Source organism: Rhopilema esculentum, chromosome 6 (assembly GCF_057945365.1).
Source record: "Rhopilema esculentum isolate cy_ngs chromosome 6, ASM5794536v1, whole genome shotgun sequence".
Classification (NCBI taxonomy): Eukaryota; Metazoa; Cnidaria; class Scyphozoa; order Rhizostomeae; family Rhizostomatidae; genus Rhopilema; species Rhopilema esculentum.
Genome location: NC_142820.1, coordinates 13,140,049 through 13,161,745, shown reverse-complemented (window position 1 = coordinate 13,161,745; position 21,697 = coordinate 13,140,049). Strand labels below are relative to the sequence as shown.

At 37.8% G+C, this 21,697-nt stretch overlaps 1 protein-coding gene across 1 annotated transcript in view; it reads left to right on the top strand.

Annotated features, from left to right (window-relative positions):
• The first annotated feature begins 2,970 nt into the window (after positions 1-2,970).
• LOC135686321 (uncharacterized) overlaps positions 2,971-21,697 on the top strand; it is a 49,827-nt gene continuing 31,100 nt past the window's right edge. Inside the window, exon 1 of the mRNA XM_089108910.1 lies at positions 2,971-3,311. Within this exon, the coding sequence (XP_088965036.1) occupies positions 3,112-3,311 (200 nt within the window). The 5' untranslated portion in view covers positions 2,971-3,111. The remainder of the gene's footprint in view (positions 3,312-21,697) is intronic.

Genomic DNA, 21,697 nt, shown 5'->3' with positions numbered 1-21,697 from the left:
AGCAACAAATAGTTCGTGCAATTTTGCATATGAAACACTCTATATGAAGTAATATATGAATAAACGTCCCACATGCCTGTACTGATACATGCCCCCGTTCATCTGGGCACACTACTTCAACAACAAGCTGGATCCCAGATCACTAGGTTAGCACAAGGTTGGTATTACACCACTTTTCTTAGTTTTTTGACATATGCTTTTAAACAAACAAACAACGAGCTGACAATCTTCTTCGAATATGCAAAGAGTATATAAAAAAGACCAACAGAGGGGTCTAGCAGAAGGGAAAGAAGTTCCACAGTTGAGGTTACACTCACTCACTCACTCACTCACTCACTCACTCACTCACTCACTCACTCACTCACTCACTCACTCACTCACTCACTCACTCACTCACTCACTCACTCACTCACTCGCTCACTCACTCGCTCACTCACTCATTTGATCATTCACTTAGTCTCTCACAAAGTTGCTCCCTCACCAAAAACACTTTTCAAAAACGACTCATTGGCTGGACTACAGTAACATTAATTCTGAAATTAATTTGTTCATTAGCTAATGCTCCTAAGTAAATACAAATTTAAATTACACTTGAAGGAGTTCGCCTTAAGTTTCACAGGTTTTAAGAAAGGGGCTAGCAGGCCCAAGAGGGATTCTCCTGGTTCAATAGAAATGTGACAGGCAATTTAGTCATGACAGGCTCTTTGAGACGGCTCAATAAATCTAAAACAAAAAAATTGACTTTATCCAAATTTATATATCCAAATTAAGTCGGGCGAAATTGGTTTTCCCCACAATCACTCTTATCTTCGCCCTAACAACAATTACATTTCTTCAGCTGATTTACTATCTTGGAAAGGTCTGGCTGGTTTGCCTGGCGACATGGGTACGAAATCTGATCACCTTTTCATTTTAGGAAACAAAAACATTCTCTACAGATTTGATTTTGCTTAAAAAACAAATCATTCTTTACACAGTACTCCAAGAATGTCACAGTTATTCTTAGAGGCACTGGCTTTGGTTACGTTGGGGAAAATGTAGGCTTTATTATTCTAAATCTAAACCGTCTGTCAATCCTGTCTAAAGAGAAAATCTATAAACAATTCAAACAAAGATTATAGGATACAGACAGCAGCGACAACAACTAAAGACTAACTAAACAAGAATTGATATGATATCATCAACTTCACCATTTCCATCATCAATTATCTTAGTTATCATCATAATCAAACTCCTCAAAATCAAAGTCAAAATAAAGAACATAATCATCATGTTTTGGTTTCCAACAGAATCTCCATCGCCTTAAGCCATGCAAAACAACATTTAAACAATCATTGCTCATAAAAAGTCTCGTACTGCAAAAACAGACTCACAAACTGTCAAAGTCACGCAGATGCAATGTTTTCTAGGTTTAACAAGAAGCCAAGGATTGCGTTTAAGTCGTGATAATTTGGCTTGTCCTAAGAACAGTGTCGTAAGGGACTAGCGCGATCATTTTTGGTTACATTGTGTTGGGAAGCTGCATGATATCGGGGTTAATCATTGCGGTCTCGCTTATAATAGACCATTACAACAGTCTGCCAATGCTTGTGACACATTGCTACAGTATCGAACTTATCAACTCGCCGTCGAGTTTGACAGTGTTGGGATAAAACGTCTGAAGAAAGAGGGCATCTATGCTGTGAGTTTGTGTCAAATGTTATATTATTTTGTGCTACTTTGTTGTATTTTACAAATGATGCCGTTTTGCTGTGTTTATTCTCCAATAATCAGACTACTTACACGAAAAGACCGTGATGTCTTCGCTTTCTGGGATACAAACTTTGCTTCGTTAAAGAGGATGATTTTATTCGAGTAAGAAAACCACATTTAGAGCTACTTTTCTAGATAACTTTGCTTAAACATGACGACATAAGGACGTAACTATGATATCATAATTGGATATCTGTAATAAACATTGAAAATCATTTAATTCAATCAAATATGTTTCCTCTTGTTTATATTCAAATATAACTGTTTCACAAGGCCAGGGTGAATATCAATTCAAATTTTCACTCTAGCATTAAGCAGCCTTTTCACATGGACAGTTCACAACAAGTGTTTCGCCATCAGGCGCTGTGCAACATACAACCAGGCCTATGTGTAGCTTACAGAAGAGATCTTCAAAATTTTGCATCCCTCAACGACTATACTGTTTGCCTAAAACATAGGATTTGCATCCTCATTTACTTTAGAAGATAACCAATCCGATTAAAACTGATTAATATATATTTGATGCAATTGAAATTTCTTTTTCAAGACTACTATTATTGTCTTAATAAAACCTATCTTCAATTAATTTGCTTAAGTTTCATTAGCAATCCGTTTTGTTATGTTTTTCTTAAGTTTATGATGGCCTCCTCTCTATTTAATTCTGTAATTTCATTTTTTATGACTATTTTTCAAATTATGACTTTATAACTACTTTCTGTATTTTAAAAAAGGAAGGATTTTTGTATCGTTTTTTAGAAGACTTGAAGAAATTTAAGGAAGTACTTTCTTAAGCTCTATGCTAAACAAAACTTCCTGCTCGGAGAGTGGCTTGAAAGAATCACAATTTTGCAGAAATTAGCTTATTTTTGGACTTGTGTAAACAAAGTTTCTGTGGTTTGTTAATCCCCCTTTCTTACCAGGTGGGTGAAAATCTTGTTCATGTGGCAGCTCGTTTGATTCGGCGCTCATTCCTGACAAGGTCACCTTCACAGCCAAGTGCCCTCTTTGGTTAATACTGTGACATGAATCTGCTTCTCATGTTCGGAAAATCCTCCTTTCATTTCTCTAAGTAGAGGTCACTCCCTTACGAAGCAGTCCTATTTAAATCAGTTTAGAATTACCTTTTGGATTCATCTTCAACCAGAAAACTAAGTCTTATTGGCATTAACTATTTTTTCTATTTGCAAAAGGTATATACGATGTGTTTGAGGGCAGTGTTGTGCTTTAATCCGCGATCGATTCGAAGATGCTTGCTTATCCGTGTGCTCCAATTATGACTGTAATCCTATCCATGCTAGGCCTGTACCAAACGGATTACTAAATTTCACTTTCATGTACAGGCAGACGATACTCGAGTAGATGATCCCGTTCGTGTTATTGCCTTTTTTACTTGACAGGTACTTCAGTGAGTTCAGTACTACCGACGAAGCAATGCCCGAAGAGCAAAGAACTGCAGGGCAAGTTATTGACGGAGGCGAGAAAGCCTTGCACAACCAGTGGCTGTCTCGATGGCCGAAGCACCAACGTAAAGTGACAATTGGGAAAAGCAAATACAAAAGGTATGTTTTTATTTCAACAAAAGTCAACTTTGCAAAAAGATGCATTCCCTAAAATCTTAAGCTTGTTTTGCGTCGCTGAGTTTGAGTTTTTTGGCGGTTAGGACTTCAAATTAAAACATCTCACCGCAAATACTTATCGATTAAACCTTTATTTAAATTGGACTTCCTTCCTTAGCCTGAGAATACATTCAAATGTGCTGAGTGATTCTATCGACGTTTTATTAAGGGGTCGATGTCCCAAAACCTTCCTGTTGTTTTTTAAATTGAGTTTCCTTCCATCAGCAAAAAGGTTATCTCATGAAAACTGCGCTGAACCGAATTCGAACGGTTAATGTCATTCCTCCTTCATATTTGACCCACTTCATTCACTCAATGATTATTATTGAATAATGATTGGCGAATGATTTTTGAATAACAGTTCTGAAATCTTGAGCTGACAATAATAGCATTTTGTGTTCTTTTGCTTTAGTGGCCTATGTTTGCACTTTTGTTTTAGGTTAATTTTGCAAGCTTTTTAGCTTTAGGATTTTCCCACTACAGAGAACTTTTCGAAAAAAGTTAGTTTAGAATCAAAGTGATATATCACATGTATTTCTTCTACATTTTATTCCTTTCTTTCATTAAACGCTGTCGATAAACACAAAGACGAACTCGCTCTGATCAAGACGTAAAATTTCTGAAGTCTTGAAATTCATAACAACTTCTACCAACCTCGTTTCAAAACAAAACGTGAGAAGTGGAATACGGAGCCTGTTAAAGTTCGTGGTTCGTCTGAGCCTATACTTCCTGCATAGATTTACAAGGCACGAGTTTACAAAACCACAGCCCTTGATCTCTAAAATTTTTGATATATTGCCCCCTCCCCCGTTGATTTCTAAAGCCCCCCGTTGATCTCTAAATCAGGGTGTATATTTCGAAATATTCTAAATAAAAAGTGCGTAAGAGCATCCAGAGCGGATGGTCTAAAATGATTTTTAAGGATTTGCCGCTAAACCCCTATTGTTACCCAACTGCAACAACTTTCTTCTCGCTACGGCCCTGATTTCATAGTCACGATAATTAGTAATAATTATAATTAAACCCATTCAGTTGACTTCATGTTATTGATTCGCATACATTGGACAAGTGGGACTCTCTGCAGTCTGCTAGGAATTGAATGCAACAAATAACCTTGAATTTATCATTAGCATACATTATATATTTGAGGACCTCTACATTCTACTTTGATATAGGAAAGGAACGAAACTTATAGCCTTTAGTTATTAATTAGCGTATATTATATGTTTTCACTCCTCCACAAGTTAAAACAATGCAGACTCAAAAGCAATTTACTACTTTTTGTTAGTTAAGAATGACTATGTTTGTTAAGTCAAATTATGAACAAATTACTATGTTTGTCAAGAGATTTCGCTTAAAAGAAACAAATCTCGCCATCGAGAGCCAAGTTGTGGCAGGTCAGGAGTTATCTGTTGCAAATGAGGGAGAACCAGAGGGAAATGGTAAACTATTACCATGAAATTCATTAATATCATATATTTATTATGAAACAAATGATTTTGATTTGATATGGTCTATTAAAGGAAATGTTGATTACGTTGACTCCATGTTAGAATGACTGTTACCGAGTAGAGTTTCAGTTCTGTTCTAGACCATATCAAATGATTTATGAAGAGGTTTCAGTTATCCACGGTTCCCCTTTCTCACCACTGAATTTATAAATCTTTCAAAAAAGGTTTTCATTGTCCAGACTCACATTTATTTGCGAATATCACTTTTGCTACTTTATTTCAACAAGTCTTTTTGCAAACAGTCAAAAGCTGTCCCAACAAGGCGACAGATAACAGAGAAAAAAAGACCTCTTGGTGGGTAAGATTCAATGGCCAGATAGCAGTAGCCACTAGATAAAAAGAGGTCACCGTGACATATTTAATTTGCTGCTATGTTACATGATGACCAATAAAAATGGAAACCAAGATATATATTTTTAAAACTAATGAATGCCTCTCAGGGCCGAAGAGATAATTTAAGGTTGTGTTTCTGACAATGTCTACCATTTATTTGAAACCAACCTCTGGCAGTGTTCGTAATGTCGTCTGAATTCTGTTCTAAGCATTGAATTAAAATTTGTATTGCTAAAAAGGGCTCTTTAATACTTCGCACTTAAAAAAAAGTTTAAGAAAAATTTATTGTCAAAATAAACATAAATTGAGAAATCGGATTCTAATTCCCACCAATGGTGGTTGGGGGGGGGGGGAGTTGTAAGGGGGGACACCCAGGTCTTGGCAGAATACACCAATTCAACTAACGGCCTCGTTTGGGGAATTTTCCCAGACTTTATTGTACGACTTTTTAAAGCACAGTTTTGGATTTATCACCATGGTTTTCCAAGTAGACTAAAATTCTTGAAATCTTCCAATTAGACTACACTTCTTGCACTAAACCCGAATCTGATGCCAAATATTTTGTACGAAACAATTTGACTTTTTCAAAATGAGGCTTTAAGTTGAATTGGTGTATTGATTTCGTTTTTGGTCGAAATTCGATGAGAAAAAAATTGGGGGAAGAGTAATTTCTGGCAATGCATTCTTATGAGTGGGATGATGCTATGTCATTGATACCAAACGTTTGTCATGAGTGTGTTCCCTGTTGGTAAAATTGGTTAAGAGGCCATAGCTTGATTTTATTTTGTCCCCCTCCTCTTACCCAAACCTAATGGTTGGCGCCGCCACTGATCCAAAGCTTAGTTTCAAAACTTTTTAAAACAAAATGTTTTTAATTTAATGGTTCGGTAGGGGCATTCTTGCAAATCTAAAATTGACCAAAATAATGCACAGAAGAGTTGATTGAAATACTAATAGTGTTGATAGTGCATCCATCAGTTTAAGATACTTTTGCGATTTCTTTTACTCGTTGAATATTTGACAGTTCAAATGCCATAATTAGGCAATCAGAAAATACAGTGATTGGAAGAATGTTAAAAACGTTATTGTGGTAGGACTCTAATCAGCCCTACAGACTCAAAAAAGCCAGAAGGGAACAAAACAGATAAAGATGCGCTACTTAGAAACAAAAGCTGACAAGAGTTGTCTCTTAATTACATTCTTAAAGGTCCACTGTAGCAAGATAATGGTCTTTCAACACTTTCTCGACAAGCCTTCTTCACCTGAAGTTTCAAATCGTGTACATGTGGTTGTCAGCTCCTGTTTCAGACTGTTAATCTGTATGCTGAAGTTTTAAAGTCTTGTTCGGTTGGCAAATACAACTAATTTTGATGGTACCAATGCAGCGGAATAAAATCTCTCATCTAAATAACTCAAAACCTGCTAATACGAGGATTGACTCTTTATTTGCCTATTGTCAGAAAGACCACAAGGGGAGGGGGGATATATAAAAGATCAAACTTATGTTTCTAAAAGAAACTTGGCAAAATCCTTATACTTGAGTTTTTAAACTTTCTATTGCAATTTGGTACAAAGTTTCTCAGCTAGTTTCCTCACACAGGGACGTTGCGAAAAGAAGAGTATGGGGGCGGTGTACTCCTTAGTCCGTCGGCAAATAAAAAATTTCTGTCGGGCAGAAGAGAAAATTTATTTTCTCACCCGTAATGTAATTATAACCTTTTTCTGACAACTGTAATGTATTAACATTTCTGTTGCAGCGGATTTCTCAAAGTATGACACTACAAATACCTTGAAAATTGAATTTTTCGAATGCTGAATAATGAAATGAAAACGCCCACAGCAGCATATTGATTATTTTTGTTATGACCACACCCAATAAGAGTGAGACACGCACCTGTCGCTCGCCCAACCTTTCAGTGCTGCCTTCGTGCCTGACACGTGATTTTATACGAAGCTTGGCAAAATCTTTGTACATGACCCGAGTTTCTTGACCTTTTATGGCAATTTGAAAAAAATTTGCTCAGTTAATCAGCCATGTCAAAAGGTAGAAAAAAACTACAATTAGTCTCATAACCAGAGGCAGTCTGGCAAGAAAATTGCAGGGTGGCTAGCAAACCAAAAGTGCACGGCTCAGGGTGTGGCAGATAAACTTTTTTTGAGCCATACCCACTGATGAAAGCAAAGCCTAAAAGACAGAAAGCAAAGCCAGTCCAAATAAATTATTGATGGGTGCTGTGTTCTATTCTATTTAAATCTTCTTAGTTAAACTTTACTGCAAAACAATAATTCTTTTTGTAACCCCAAGAATCTCTAATAACAGTTTAAAACAATAATCTAGAAAAAAATCAAGAATTCAACCTGCTAGTTCTGTTCTTGTATATGTCACCTTTTTATTTGTCTAGGTTAGTATCTTGGCCAAAATTTAAAATTTAGTAATCTACAAACTTATTCACACTAAAATATCATTGAGAGAACTTGAAATGATATCGAATTTTAGTCTGTACTTAATTTTATAATTCTAAACACGTTGTTCATTTAATAATTATCGAACAGACAAACTTCAATATAAATTTTTAACATGCACTTTTCAGAGGGTTTCAGAGAAAAGAAGAACTTAAAAGGAAGGCGGGGAAGGGGGAAGGGGGGAAGGCGGGGAAGGCGGGGAAGGGGGGAAGGCGGGGAAGGGGGGAAGGCGGGGAAGGCGGGGAAGGGGGGAAGGTGGGGAAGGCGGGGAAGGCGGGGAAGGCGGGGAAGGCGGGGAAGGCGGGGAAGGCGGGGAAGGCGGGGAAGGTGGGGAAGGCCTTTGTCTGTTGCTTGCTACTTTAAGGGAAGAAACGTTCGCGGAAAGAAACTTTCACCGGAAGAAACTTTCGAGAGAAGACATTTTTGCGTTCTTTAGCGTCTAAAATTGCGAATGTTTGACACGTGAAACCTCTTGAAATACTAAATTTGCGAAAGTTTACTTTTGCGAGATATCCAGAAAATTTTGCTGCTGATCCTCTTGGAAACTTTGATGATGAATTATAGTTTTAAAATGATTTTAATATTGTTTTCGTTGTTTTGTTGGTATCATGTGAAGTAAAAATAGAAAGTTGAATTTAAATTTTTTTCAAGCAAAGTTCATGGTTTTCATTAAACGCGAAAGTTTTTTTTGTGAAAGATCCTATTTTGCTTCTTTCGCGAAAGTCGATTCCAAAAATTAGGCGCTTTTCTCAATTCAAGAAGCTTTCTTCCTGCGAAATTTTCTTCCCTCAACGTAATATGACATCTGAAAACGTTTGGAAGGTCATTATTAGCAAGAAATGTCATATTGGGGGGGGGAGGGGCTGGATTAATATTCAAATGTATCTAGCGTAAATTGTAATTTAATGTGTCCAGTAAAAGTAAAATAGTAATTAAATACAAGTTAACAAGAAAAAAGGCCAAGTTGCAATATTTTTAAAGTGGTAAAGTAAATCTATTTTTGAGATAGTAAATTGTAGCAAAAAATGAAATCATTACATTTTGAAACATTCTTTTACAAATATTCTAAAGGCTGATAGACTGTTAATTTGACGATATTCTATTGGCAAGGCAATTTAAGCGTTTACATACATTGAGTGAAAGCCAGAATTTGCAAGCTGCAAGTTTTTGTTCAGAATTTGCAGCAAAAACGTTAGAAACTCTAAAAGCAAAAACCAAAGTTTTTTCATAGTTTTTCAGTGCTTTCTTAAATAACAAGACAATTATGTCTCTTTATAGATGTTGTTGTTATTTTTGCAATTTGTTATCTAAAGATGATAGTTCGAGGGCTGTGTGTTGGTCAGGTGCGATTGGTTGTTCAGCTATACAGAAGAACAGGTTGTAAATCCCCCTTTATTGACTTTGACGAGGGATCGTTGAGAAAGAATCGGTATTAGTGACGAAAGCAACCCTAGCTTTTCTTGAGTTTTATTTGACAACGATTGGCATTTAAAGTTTGTATCTTGTTTTATACTTTACATAGATAATTGCATTCAATCATGAATCCGTCTTTTAAAGGAACAGAAGACTTTTTCGAATACCAAATTACATGGGCTCTGTCTTGCCATGTTTTTGATTGATGACAAGTGCTTGATGAAATAATAAGCTATGCTTTGTAGCACTTTGTAGTTTTAAAATAAAACTGAACTGAACTGAACTGAACTGAGCACAGTACCTAAGGCCTGCTTGATTCTCGCATTTGCTTTTCTAGTTAGAAAGATAAACAGACATCCTGATAGCTAACACGAATTGAATTTGAAATTCTTTTACCTAAGATCCATACTTCACCATGGAAATAAGAATCTACCTGTCCCTGTAAATTTCAGTCAGTTAGCTAGACAAATTTCATATCATATAAGGGTAGAAAGGCTGAAGAGGCAGGGGGCAATCGAAGTTTTCGGGAAACTTTGAAAATTTTGCACTTTGTCGAAAGTCAAAGGAATTTTTTTCTTAAGCTTTCTATATCCAATGTCCTTTAATTATAACATCTTAATATTTATTTCATACACTATCGAGCCTTGAATGTTTTTTGAAAACCCTCTCCGAAATCTAACATATATTTAAATTCACCTATATTTAATTATTTTATCCAACAAAGGACATACACACACCAAGGCCTGTCGGGACTTTGATCAGCCTACAAGCCTGATTTTTTGTATTTGACTTAAGAATGGTTCTTTTGAAGCGCAGAAGGTCAAATTACTAGCACTAAATTATTGAAGTTATTTGATTTCATTAAGGATGGAAAGATAACTAAAACTGAGAGTTGAAATCTGGTTTTCGGAGCAGATTACGGGTCATATGGTTAAGTTCAATTGATTGCCATCTTCTGCAAAACATCCTTTACGTGAGTGTCTAAGCCGTCACACAGTTTTCTTTTAATCATTTAAAGCTTTCGTTGATTGAGAATTGGTTTTGAGCACATTCTTTGCAATTGGAAGTCCAAAAATAATTATCTGTCCCTTTATTTGACGCATTCAACGGCGAATTTACGCTATTGACTTCGTCATTGTATTGACACGAGAAACTCTCTTGACCCTGCGTCTTGCATTTTCAATCACTGTTCAAAACTCATCCAGAGGGTCTGCTTGTCACATAAAATCTTTCTATCTACACTCTGTTTTTATAAGAACCAGTAAATCTAAGTTCAGGCTGACTGTTCTTAATTTTTTTCAAAATTCTGAAGCTGATTGTTCTTTATTTGTTCTTACATTAAGAGGATGTAACTGTGCAATTGCTAGCTATTGCGCTCATCGGAGGGAGGCGTTCAGGCCTCGTTTGTCAAGAATGCGAGTGAGACATCCTTTATTTTATTTGTCGACAAGTTTGAAAACCTAAAAGCACCCCTGGATGGCAAAAAACTCATCTTTTTGAGACGAAAAAGTATCCAAAATTACATTCTAAAGTAGCTCAGCCTATAAGCTTGTTCTTAATTTGTTCTTAACGTTTGAACCATCTTGAGGCGCGTGTTCTTATAAAACTGTTTTTGTAAAAAAAAGTGTATCAACTACTACCATACCATAACAAAGCCGAACTTTGGCTTCATAATGATAATTCGTGCTTCACAAAACGATAGCATTTTAGAATATACCTAAGTTTTGCAAATCGTACGGGAATTACAATCTGTTTATCATAAACAACATATTGACGTTGGTCAAGCAATAAGCGTGTGAGTCGTGCCAAAAATGAAAGAACTGTGTTATTGGGGGAGACGAGGCCTCACTCCTATTGTTTGAGACAAAGGCTTAATGATTTGATCAAGCCAATCAACGTCGAGGGGGCGTAACGCATGCGTATTCTAACGAGCTTTCCCCACAGAATCCCCGGCCATCTGCAACACGCAAACTGTGACGCAAAGCTAGGAAACACAACACAAAGAGAGCACGCAAACAAGTCTGGTGAAGCACTTCCAGGGGCGGATCCAGCGTCTGCGTTTGGGGAGGGCCATTTATGAAAGAAGAGGAGGCCTGCGAAAATTTCACAGACACGCCCTTCAAAGTCTCACCGAACGCGGGAAACGCCCCTTTCTATCAAAAAATTTCATAAGAAGGTACACTCTCAGAACACTGAAAATTAAGAAACTTCATTGCTGCGAGAAACTTCCAAGCGAAGTAAAGGCTAAAATACATGATGAAAAATTGATGAACTTTGGCTAATCGTGTAAACACGCGCTTCTTTAGTTAAACTGATGAAAAACGGATATAGAAATAACTTTGGGGAAAACTGACATAAAAAACTGATCGTGTATTTCAGCCTTTACAAATATTCATATTGAATATTTGGTCAGCAGCTTTCGCGCTTGACTTGGGAGGGGAACTATGACGCATCAGAGTTCGTGAATGACATTATAATTCCTGTGTTCAAGAAGCCGGCATAAGACACGTACCCTTAAGATGAAAAAAAGATTTAGAAAATGAGCAAAAGTCCCCACGTATTTGGTGCGTATAATTTGAATGGTAAATTTTCAAAATGGGTAGTCACCAAAAATTCATCGCAGCATAACAGGCAAAGCTGAGTAGTTATAGGTACTGTTTTGCTTTTGTTGGAAATAGTGACGCTTTTTGGGTATCACAATCGCAATAACACGATGAACAATGTTTGAACTGTAACCCATTTTAGCCATAACTTTCTCAACCATTAACGTTTGCAGACGTCATTCATTCATGATCGCAGTCATGATTTGTGTTAAACCATAGTCCATATGAGCCGCGAGATCCGGTCACATCTAATTTTGCATTGAACTATTGTTTTAGGCTTATCATAATTCTTGTGTTACACATCCACTTGCAACTTATTGCCTCACTGAAAGCGAGAGAATAAAGCCGACTGGAGGTTTGATTAAAATGTCTGGTCCGCCAAAGAAATCAAGAACTCTTGAATCATTCTTCTCAAAAAGTAGCCGCACCAGTTCAGTTGGAGATAACCCTGAAATCTCTAAAACATGTGAAACTACCACTTGCCAAGAATTTGAATCAAAATCTACTGGTGAAGAATTCGACACACAAAGCCAAGTTGCGGTAGTCCAGGATTGTCCTGAAGAGGAAACACACCCAGACCTCTGTTGTATGGCGACACAAGTAAATGTTGCAATATCTGATAGATATGACATTGGTAGAGCTATAATGAAAACAAAACGAGGAGAACAGCTGACAGATAACGAAAGGGAAGCATATTTATCGAAGAGGTGGGTGCCGCAGAGAAGGGATGAATATCCATTTTCTGAAAAGAAAAAACCAAAGAATCAGCTCATGGTTGGTATGTCCTCGACAACGAAGCGTTTTCTGGGTGAAAATCACTTGAAAACCTTCCCCTGGCTAGCTGTCAGCAGAGAGCCAAAATGTTGCGGTGCTTGGTGTGTTTATTGCGTTTTATTCAAGACGTGCGAGAGTGGAGGTGGAAGAGGTGCACAATACGGAGGTGGAGCAGGCCAGTCAATGGGCAAACTTGTTAACAAGCCTCTTGTAAACTTTTCAGACTTGACAGGGAAAAATGGAGCCCTCACAAGTCACCAAGAAACATCTTTTCATAAGACATGTGCCATAAAGTACACGGAGTTCTTGAGCCGTGCAACACCTGGGAGTGAGAAGGACGTTCGATCAATAATGAACATTGAAAGGCAGAAAGAGATTGAAAGAAACAGGACTGCGCTGGTTCCCATCATCGACACCCTTCTAACATGCGCCAGGCAAAATATTGCGCTTAGAGGCCATCGTGATGATGGACCAGTAGATTCAACTGGGATGGAACCCAAGCACAATGATGGAAACTTCAGGGCATTGCTGCGATTGAGAGTACGGGGAGGAGATACAAACTTGAAAGATCACTTGAAATCTTGCAAACGCAATGCTTCTTTGGTAAGCAAAACGATACAAAACGAGCTAATTGCCTGTGCAGGAAATATTGTCAAAGAGGACATAGTAAGAGATGTAAAAAATGCAAAATTCTGGACAATAATGGCCGACGAAACCCAAGATTGTGCGAAACGAGAACAGTTGGTCATTGCAATTCGTTACGTTGACACAAAAAATGTGCCAAAAATTATCAAAGAAGAACCGGTCGCAATTTTAGACCTGATTGCAGACATAAAAAGCAGTGACCAATCAGATGAAACAGAGCACAATGAAATTAAGCTATGTGGCAAGGCAATAGGGGAGACTCTACTCCGCCATATAAGTGAGCTTGGGTTGGATTTGCAGTACCTCGTTGGTCAAGGATATGATGGTGCTGCATCGATGTCCAGTGAGCGAGTTGGTGTTTGCTCCTTTATCAAATCTGCTGCGCCACTCGCTGACTACTTCCACTGCTGCATGCACGCGCTAAATCTAAGTTGTTCTCGAGCCGCAAAGATACCAGCAATCAGACATTGCATGGATGACATCAAAGATATCAACAATTTCTTCAAGCATGCGAAAAGAAACAGCTATTTGCAAGCAGTCATAGCACGAGAATCAATTGAAGAGCTTCAGCGACGGCAGTTGGTGACCCTCTGTGAAACAAGATTTGTCGAAAGACACGAATCAGTTTTGGTTGCACGACAGCTTTTGCCTTACATCGTTGTGTGCTTGGAGGAAATGCTCGCTTGGGACTCATTAGATACAAGAAAAGATGCCAGGAGATTGTTAAAAAGTTTGCAAGACCCTCAGTTCCTTGTAGCGCTAGTATTGGCCGAGAAAGTGTCTGCTGTACTTCGCCCAGTGTCCCGTTCTTTGCAACAAATTGGTAGCGATCTTGTGAAAGCAATGTCGACGATTTCTGCGACACAGTCAAAGCTTTACACGTGGCGTAAAGGTGAAGAAAATGAGTTTGCTTCGATGTTTGAAGAGGCAATGCTTCTTGGCGAAAATATTGGAGTGACCAGAGAAGAGATGCACGCAATTCCTCGAGCAGTCAGTCAATCCAGGTTCAGATCAAATGCAGGTGAAGCCAATCAAAAAGCCATTGATTATTATCGTATCAATGTGTTTTTACCTCTTCTTGATGAAGTGGCTGGAGATATGAAAGCAAGATTTGGTCCCCATCAGCAGAAGATTGCGACGCTTACAAGAATTCTGCCTTGTTTCGTCAAAGAATCAACTTGGCAAGATATTTTGCCTGCAGCACTAAAATACGGAGTCTTTTTAGACCCCTTGTCCATTGTTGAAGGAGAGTATGAAATTTGGAAGCAGCAATGGCTGTCACGTGGAACAAGTACAGTAGCAAATACCGCTATCGGCGCTTTAGGCGACTGCCAAGGTGATGTATTTCCTAATTTGCATACATTACTCAACATTCTCACTGTGCTACCGGTGACAACAGCAGAACCCGAACGACTATTTTCTAAACTGAATAGTACCCTGACAGCAATTCGGTCAACAATGTCTGAGGAGAGATTAGAATCCCTACTTCTTCTGCAAGTTCACCGTGACAGAACACCAACGAGCGATAAACTCATTGACTCATTCGCAGCATTAAAATCAAGACGAATCCCATTAAAGCTGTAAGTAGTTAAAAGATGGACAAAATGACGTTGCTATTATATCGCAATACTCAACATTGAAACACACCACTTCTCGCGCAAAATGAGCTCGCATGTAGCTTTTCGTTTCAAAGGCAAAATCTCCGATAACGTTTTTGCTACGATATAGCTACTTCCTTTTCAAATTCTTTTCTGAATATATTGACATCAGTTGGGATCACTGATTTCCACAAAATTACTCAATCAAAGCTCTCATGTTTCTATGCTCGCAGTTAGTGTTCTCATGTAATGTAATAAGTAATTTTGGTTTGTTAGTTATATAAACAACTAGTTTCTTGTTATGCAAAAACTTTTACCTTATCAATTTACATGTTTAGTTAATGTATTTACTGTCTTTTCATTCAAAGTTTCTCGTTGTCGAATCGTTTGGGGGGGGCCATGGCCCCCCCGGCCCCCCCTGTAGATCCGCCAATGAGCACTTCTCAGTTGCACAATCCAGTTGATAATGCTGCAGCTGAACTAGGTTGTATTAATCGCAAACTTTGAAAGCTTGGTGCTTTGAAATCTGTGATGATGATGATCATCATCATCGCCAGGTTGCATCTTCTATCAGAAGAATGGCTACCATGACCCTCCAACTATCCTTATCCTCAGAATATCGTTAAGCTCTCCCAATGCTCTCACACCCGATCCATTCCTTGACATCGTCTCCCCATATTTCTTCTTTGTCTTCCCCTGTCTCTTTTTCCGTCAATCATACCTTCCAAAACAAGCCTTGCCAAGAACCCGGATGATCCCCTCATAATGTGGCCAGCAAATCTCATTTTTCTTCTTATCATTTCGTTGACTAAAACTCTCTAATGTCCAATTGCTTCTAACACCTTTTGTTGGTTACTTTTTCAGTCCAGCTTATTTTCAGAATTCTCCTGTAGCACCACATTTTAAAAGCATGACGTTTTTTTTTTGCTTTGCTGTATGTCCATGCCTCGCTTCCATATCCTACTACTGAGAAGATGTAGGTTTTAAGCAGTGGCGGCGCCAGCTATTACAGAGTGGGAGGGTAACGGGCGCGGCCAGTGGGACCACGCCCCGTTTGCCTCGTTTCAGTAATATGTACCAAGTTAACTTTCCTTAGGATATTTGATCTGCTCCTCCACAGCGTTTTTTAATCCATTTTTAGAAGAAAATATGTAGACCATATTTTCAGAAATGGAGGGGGGGGGGGTAATTACCCCTTAATAAGTAGCCTTAATCTCAAATCTGCGATACAAACTGTATATTAACAAGGACAAGAGAAACTCCTTTTTTAAAGACAGTTTACAATGTTTTCGAGTATTTTCTTGTTTTGATGACAAGGGTGCATGCGGCAGATGGCACCAGAAAAAAAGTATTCGTTTCTGAGCTAAAGAGTGATGTTATAATTACTTACTGTACGTGCTAATAAACAGACATTCAATACATCTTTATCGCACTGCATTCATTTTTATAAAAACATGGTTATTCAGGCTCTTGATCATCCAATTTTTTAAGAATATTATAAGAATATCGCTGAGCCTCAGCTCTCATATTTATGTCTCATTTTCCAGCAGTTGCCTGTTTTGCGATGTTTGGGAATCGCACAACTAACATATGTTCTTTTTTCAAAAGCGCGGGTTTTATTCGAGAGCGGGCGATGTTCCCCTGAAAATATATCAAATTTGGAGAGATAAGAATACTTTAAAAATATATTCAGACTCAAAACGAAAATTTCTTAAGAATAGCAAGGCTGGACCAAGTTTGCAGTATTCTTTAAAATGATAGAGTGCACCTAATCATCAAATCAAGCACAAGCATAGGTGCAAAAATATAGCAATCAATCTTTAAATATATAACAATCGATAAAAAAGTCACCACTGAAACTCACTGTGCATGAAACAGTGAACTACAATGTACTGATATTATTTCTAAACAAAACAAAGAAATTAAGAAACAATTGTAAAAACTGCAAGCTGATGGGTGCAGGGAACAATTCAAGCGAAGTTGAGCCATGCAACCAGATGGGGTATTTTTAATTTACACATTAAGATACTTGGCTTGACGTTTTTAACATAAAAAATCAAAGCGAAAAAAATCTATGCTGATAATTTGATAAGTAATATGAAAAAACGTTACTTTTAATCACATACATTTATCTGGAAGTATAATGAAAAACATTAGAGTAATTATATATATTTATATATAGTAGATTTAAATATTTAGTCATCAGATTTTAAGGGGGGTATATGAATATTCTCAATATTTTAAAAAAGCTTCGTTCATTTCATTACATCTTATTTCATTAATTAATACTTTCTTGGTATTGATCTCACAAATACTCTGGGCATGGGTTCCAGAGTTTTATACTCTCAAAAGTCAGAAAGTTTTAGTTGATACCGATGGAAACTATATTTGAAGGATTGTCATGTACTGTAGATATGTAGTTTGCTTGCTTTTTTCCAGTGAATTACTATGGCTTCTTGGTAAACATCAAACATAATTGGGCTGTCCCAGGCCTTTCTAAAAATTAAATATTCAAATGTTACTATTGGCAGCGCGGTGTTTAAAGTCGATTTCATGGACAGCTTTTCGAAAGCCATGTTTTAGTATTTAGCAGGCCAAAAAGTATATCGAACTTAATAAATGAAATGTACTTTATTCATTTTGCCTGCGAGACAATATAGGGGAGACATTTTTTGTTGTTCTGGAGAATCTCTAGACATAGGTATAGAACTATGGCCTTACAAGGATGCCAAACTTCATCTCTACACTCAACATCAGCTGCATGGAAAACACATTTGTTTGCTTGTTTATCTTGATATGAAATGTTGAATCGCATGAGCACTAACATGATCGAATAGAAAATTGATGTTTTACAAAACTTTGGCAAGTTCCCTACAGAAGTATTCCATTGTCATTATATGGGCTTTATTGCAAGGCATTGCCTATGATGCATGTGAGATAGAAGCAGAAAGGAGCTAAGTTTAGCACCTTTAGTTACACTTAACATCTTGTATGTCATTGAATTTTGACGAAATCGCATTTACTGGAAGCTAACATGAAATTAAAAATTAGCACTCAAAAGAGCAATAGCCCGAAATACAGAGCTTGAGGTGCCACACTCTTGCTAGGAGTCTGAAGGGCTTGGCAACAAAGGATTCACCCTTAACCTGATCAGCTCCAGCGAAAACCGTTGGCCTTTTATTCTCGTTGTGGCCATCAGAGATCTTGCGCACCTCATAGGTTTGTTGCACCTCAAGGGCAAACCCGCAATTAAACAGATAGTTTGGAAGCATGAGGTGAACATTCCACACAATTTGCTAAATTCGGTTAAACGAAACGTCTTTATACAGTCTTTATTTCCAAATCGCGCTCAAATCGTATTTCAAACCTTGCTGCCACGTTGTAATGAAGATGAGGTTTCGGCCTCCAGAAAACTTAATTAATTCGCCTTTCCCGTTTCAAATAAAAGATTGACTAGAGGGGAGGAATGAAGAATGAGAATAATCGCTAACCGCCCCTCTCCTCCTACGTCAGACAACTGTTCAACGATATTTTTCATTGACGCTCTGGTATCCAGGGAAATAACCTAACGGTAAATGTTTCGATGTCATAGTGATCAAACGTGAAAATTAAAACCAACAGAAGGTAGAATTATTTGACATATGCAATGGCATTCGAATCTAGGACCATTTGCTTTCTCATTCAAAATCAACTTTACCATATCCAGTGCTGAGGAGAAAGGGGGTCAGGGAAGTCACTGACCCGGGGGCCCATGGCTTTTAGGTGCCCGTCAAGGATGACTCGCTTAATAAAGTTTATAAATAATAATTCAGCCATTATCACATTCTCCATTATCACAGCCTGTCAATAATAGTAGCAATAATACAAAAGCCTAGAAATGAAATAAGGTAGAAGCAGAAACAGTATTAACCCAAAAGGTTTCAAAAATTTTCCAGTAAATTAACAAAGAATTTCTATTGATCAGTCTATAAGATCTATTTAAGAAATGGTTGTCAAAGCTAAAGCTCATCTTCTTTCATCTTTGGGTACAGCCAAATAAATCTGAACGTCTGGCATATTTCGCCAATGGAGTTTTTATTGAATTATCCATGTCATTTGCCGCTTTAGAAGGGAGACTTTCAATAAAAAATAAGATACTTAAAAACTGAGCACAAAGTGAATATGTAGCATAGTTCAAATGAAATGATTACAACACTATTAATCACACATGATCATAAACCAAAATTTGGCCGAGACATGCTTTAAAGGAGAACTGACACGCAAAAATAACTTTGGCTTATTCGATGCAAAATTTTTCGCTGACTTCAAATCTGGAAAAAGTTTTCTTCTAAGATTCGCTGTTTTTCTGATATTTGCACTTTTATCCGTCGAATACGTCACAGCCAGGACTCGGGAATTTCCCGAAGCGGAAACAAGATTATCGCCAGGAGTTGTTAAAATTCTCGGTTGACGTCACAAGTGACATGTTAACGATGCCGTTGTAAAGGCTTTCACCGCAACGGTGAAAGTACAAATGAAGTTTCGTGTTTTATTGAAAATAATCCGCGGTGAAAAGACAAAAAATTGTCAGGCATTTCATTTATAAGTATATCGAAGCTAGAAAATCCTAGCTACATGTCTGCTAAGACGCTTATATCCACATAGAATTTATTTTTGTGCCATGATATCTTCGAACCAGCATGCTTTGAAACATTGAAAGAACCTCTAAGCTTATGAAAAAAGGAGTCGACTTTGTTTGAAAACTGAAAAGTTTTTAATTTTACAATTACAAATAAAATCGCAACATGGGGGTGGGGGGTGTGGTTTGAAGCAATAGCCAAAAGACAAACGAAATCTAGTGGAGACAGCGGTAAAAGTGATCCTGCAACCTGCTTTGGGTGCAGAAATATGAATTCAAGAAAAAGCCTTGGTTGTTGGGAGCTACGAGTGTGACTAAATAATAATTTCACGGAGCTTGATTATTGTATTTTAACAGAGGTTGAGATACTAGGGAATAACCTAGTCTTCGAAAAGACCATCCCCCACCCAAGTCAAAATTGATTGCAAAAGAAGATAATGCGTCAGTTGATATTCCTATGACAGCTAAACAGCATTTTCTTCGACTAAGAAATCAAGTTCTTTGACTGAGAGCTAAGAGCCTATTTCGTAAATCCAGATTTTTCGACTGCCAGGTAACTTATCAGTTCCCGAAACCCTTCACGCCCGGTGAAAATGGCATATAATCCGCACAAGTGGACTTTTAACCCGCCTTCACTATTTAATATCACTATAGAGTTAACGCGTTTGAAACATTGAAAAACAATCATAGAAAGTTACATTAACAATGAATAACTTGCAGTTCCGTTTAGGGCATCATAGGCATTTAAGCGAATTAGGCCATATACAAAGCAGTCTAGACAAAGACGCCTCAATCTGAAATGAAATTCTAGTTTTAGGATACCTGATCTCATTTAGATTGTAGCAATAGCATTGTTTTTAATAGAAATTCCATATCAGTTTGTACATCCAGTCTGTTCTTTGTTCATAACATCGTCACTGTTGAGCCATGGGACGACTGTCTTCCCAAGCGGCAGCGCTGGTTGGTAGCAAAAACTCAGACGGCTGAAACTCTCCATTTGTTTCGAAATCAGTGTAATAAAACCCCGATTCAGAGTCCCAAACCATTGAAAAAGTCAATTATGTGTCAAAAATGCAAAATTAGCTCCTTTCAGATGCACAAAATATACATTTGTCCGCAGCATTTTCTTAAAGGTTTCTATAAAGAAACACAATACGTGCTGAGAACATGTCACTTGTGACGTCAAAGATGATCGCCCACTCGTGACGATTTTCGCCTCGAGTCTCAAGTTGTCGGAATATTTGTCGTTTCTCAACTTAAAACGCCTGTATTTCAAAAACGGTAACTGTGATCTAAAAAATTTTTTCGATCCCGGAATTTGCTTGTCACAAACTACCGTTTTAGCCAAACTTTTTTTTGCGTGTCAGTTCTCCTTTAAGCTTTTTTTGAGATTACCTTTTGGAAGGGGCAGGGACACGGCCTGTATAGAAAGAACACTTGTCTGTGTCTGGGGATTTTGTCAAGGAAATCAAAGGTATGCGAATACCCCTTGACAAAAATTCATCTTATCTTGCCATTTTTTGGGTTTAGATGAGGCTGATGTTCAATTTTTCCGAATAATTTGAGGTATGAGTGTTGTTCGCGTCCCTTATCCCAACATTAATTTTGCTACAACTACATGCTCCCGAAACCACAAAAATGACGATTTTCCGTGACATTTTTAAGTAGCACGGTTTATAAAACTGAATATCACAAAACAGGAATTATGATCCGCGTGCAAGATGATTTACAGAAAGATCTACATGAGTGGCAAGATTTCGATGGGAAATATGCGTCTCCTCCTGATGTTATAAACCCGAGAGAAAATTTTTAAAAGCCATTGTTCTTTTTTAACTTTCTAATTGAGGCTGGGAATGTTTCTACGTTGTTTTATTTTTGTGACAAATCGAGCTTCTATGGTCTTAAAAATTGTGTTCTTATAAAGAAACGTTATTGTAGAGGTAAATCTGATCGATGGTGCACTGTTTCCCCCCTGACTCGAATCTACGAAGGTGATACTTTGATTCAAGCTGTTTTGGTTGTTTTATGCTGATCAGGTCATTATGAACCTCATATATCATAATGGCTGCCTGTGAGATTCGCCGGACTACACCGCCTTGAAGAACTCGCTCTCTCTGCAGTCCCATCGCGCGGTTATTAAAACGGATTGTCACAAAACAGAAATTATGATCCGCGTGCAAGATAATTTACAGGAAGATGTAAACGAGTGGCAAGATTTTGATGGGAAATACGCATATCCTCCTGGTGTTGCAGGCGGTGGAGCAAGACATCCGAGCAACCGATCCAGCTTTTGCTCAACCTGCTCGTCTTACGAAAGTGAATACTGGGAGTAAGTGCACTATAAATCAGACCATAAGTATATCTCATCATT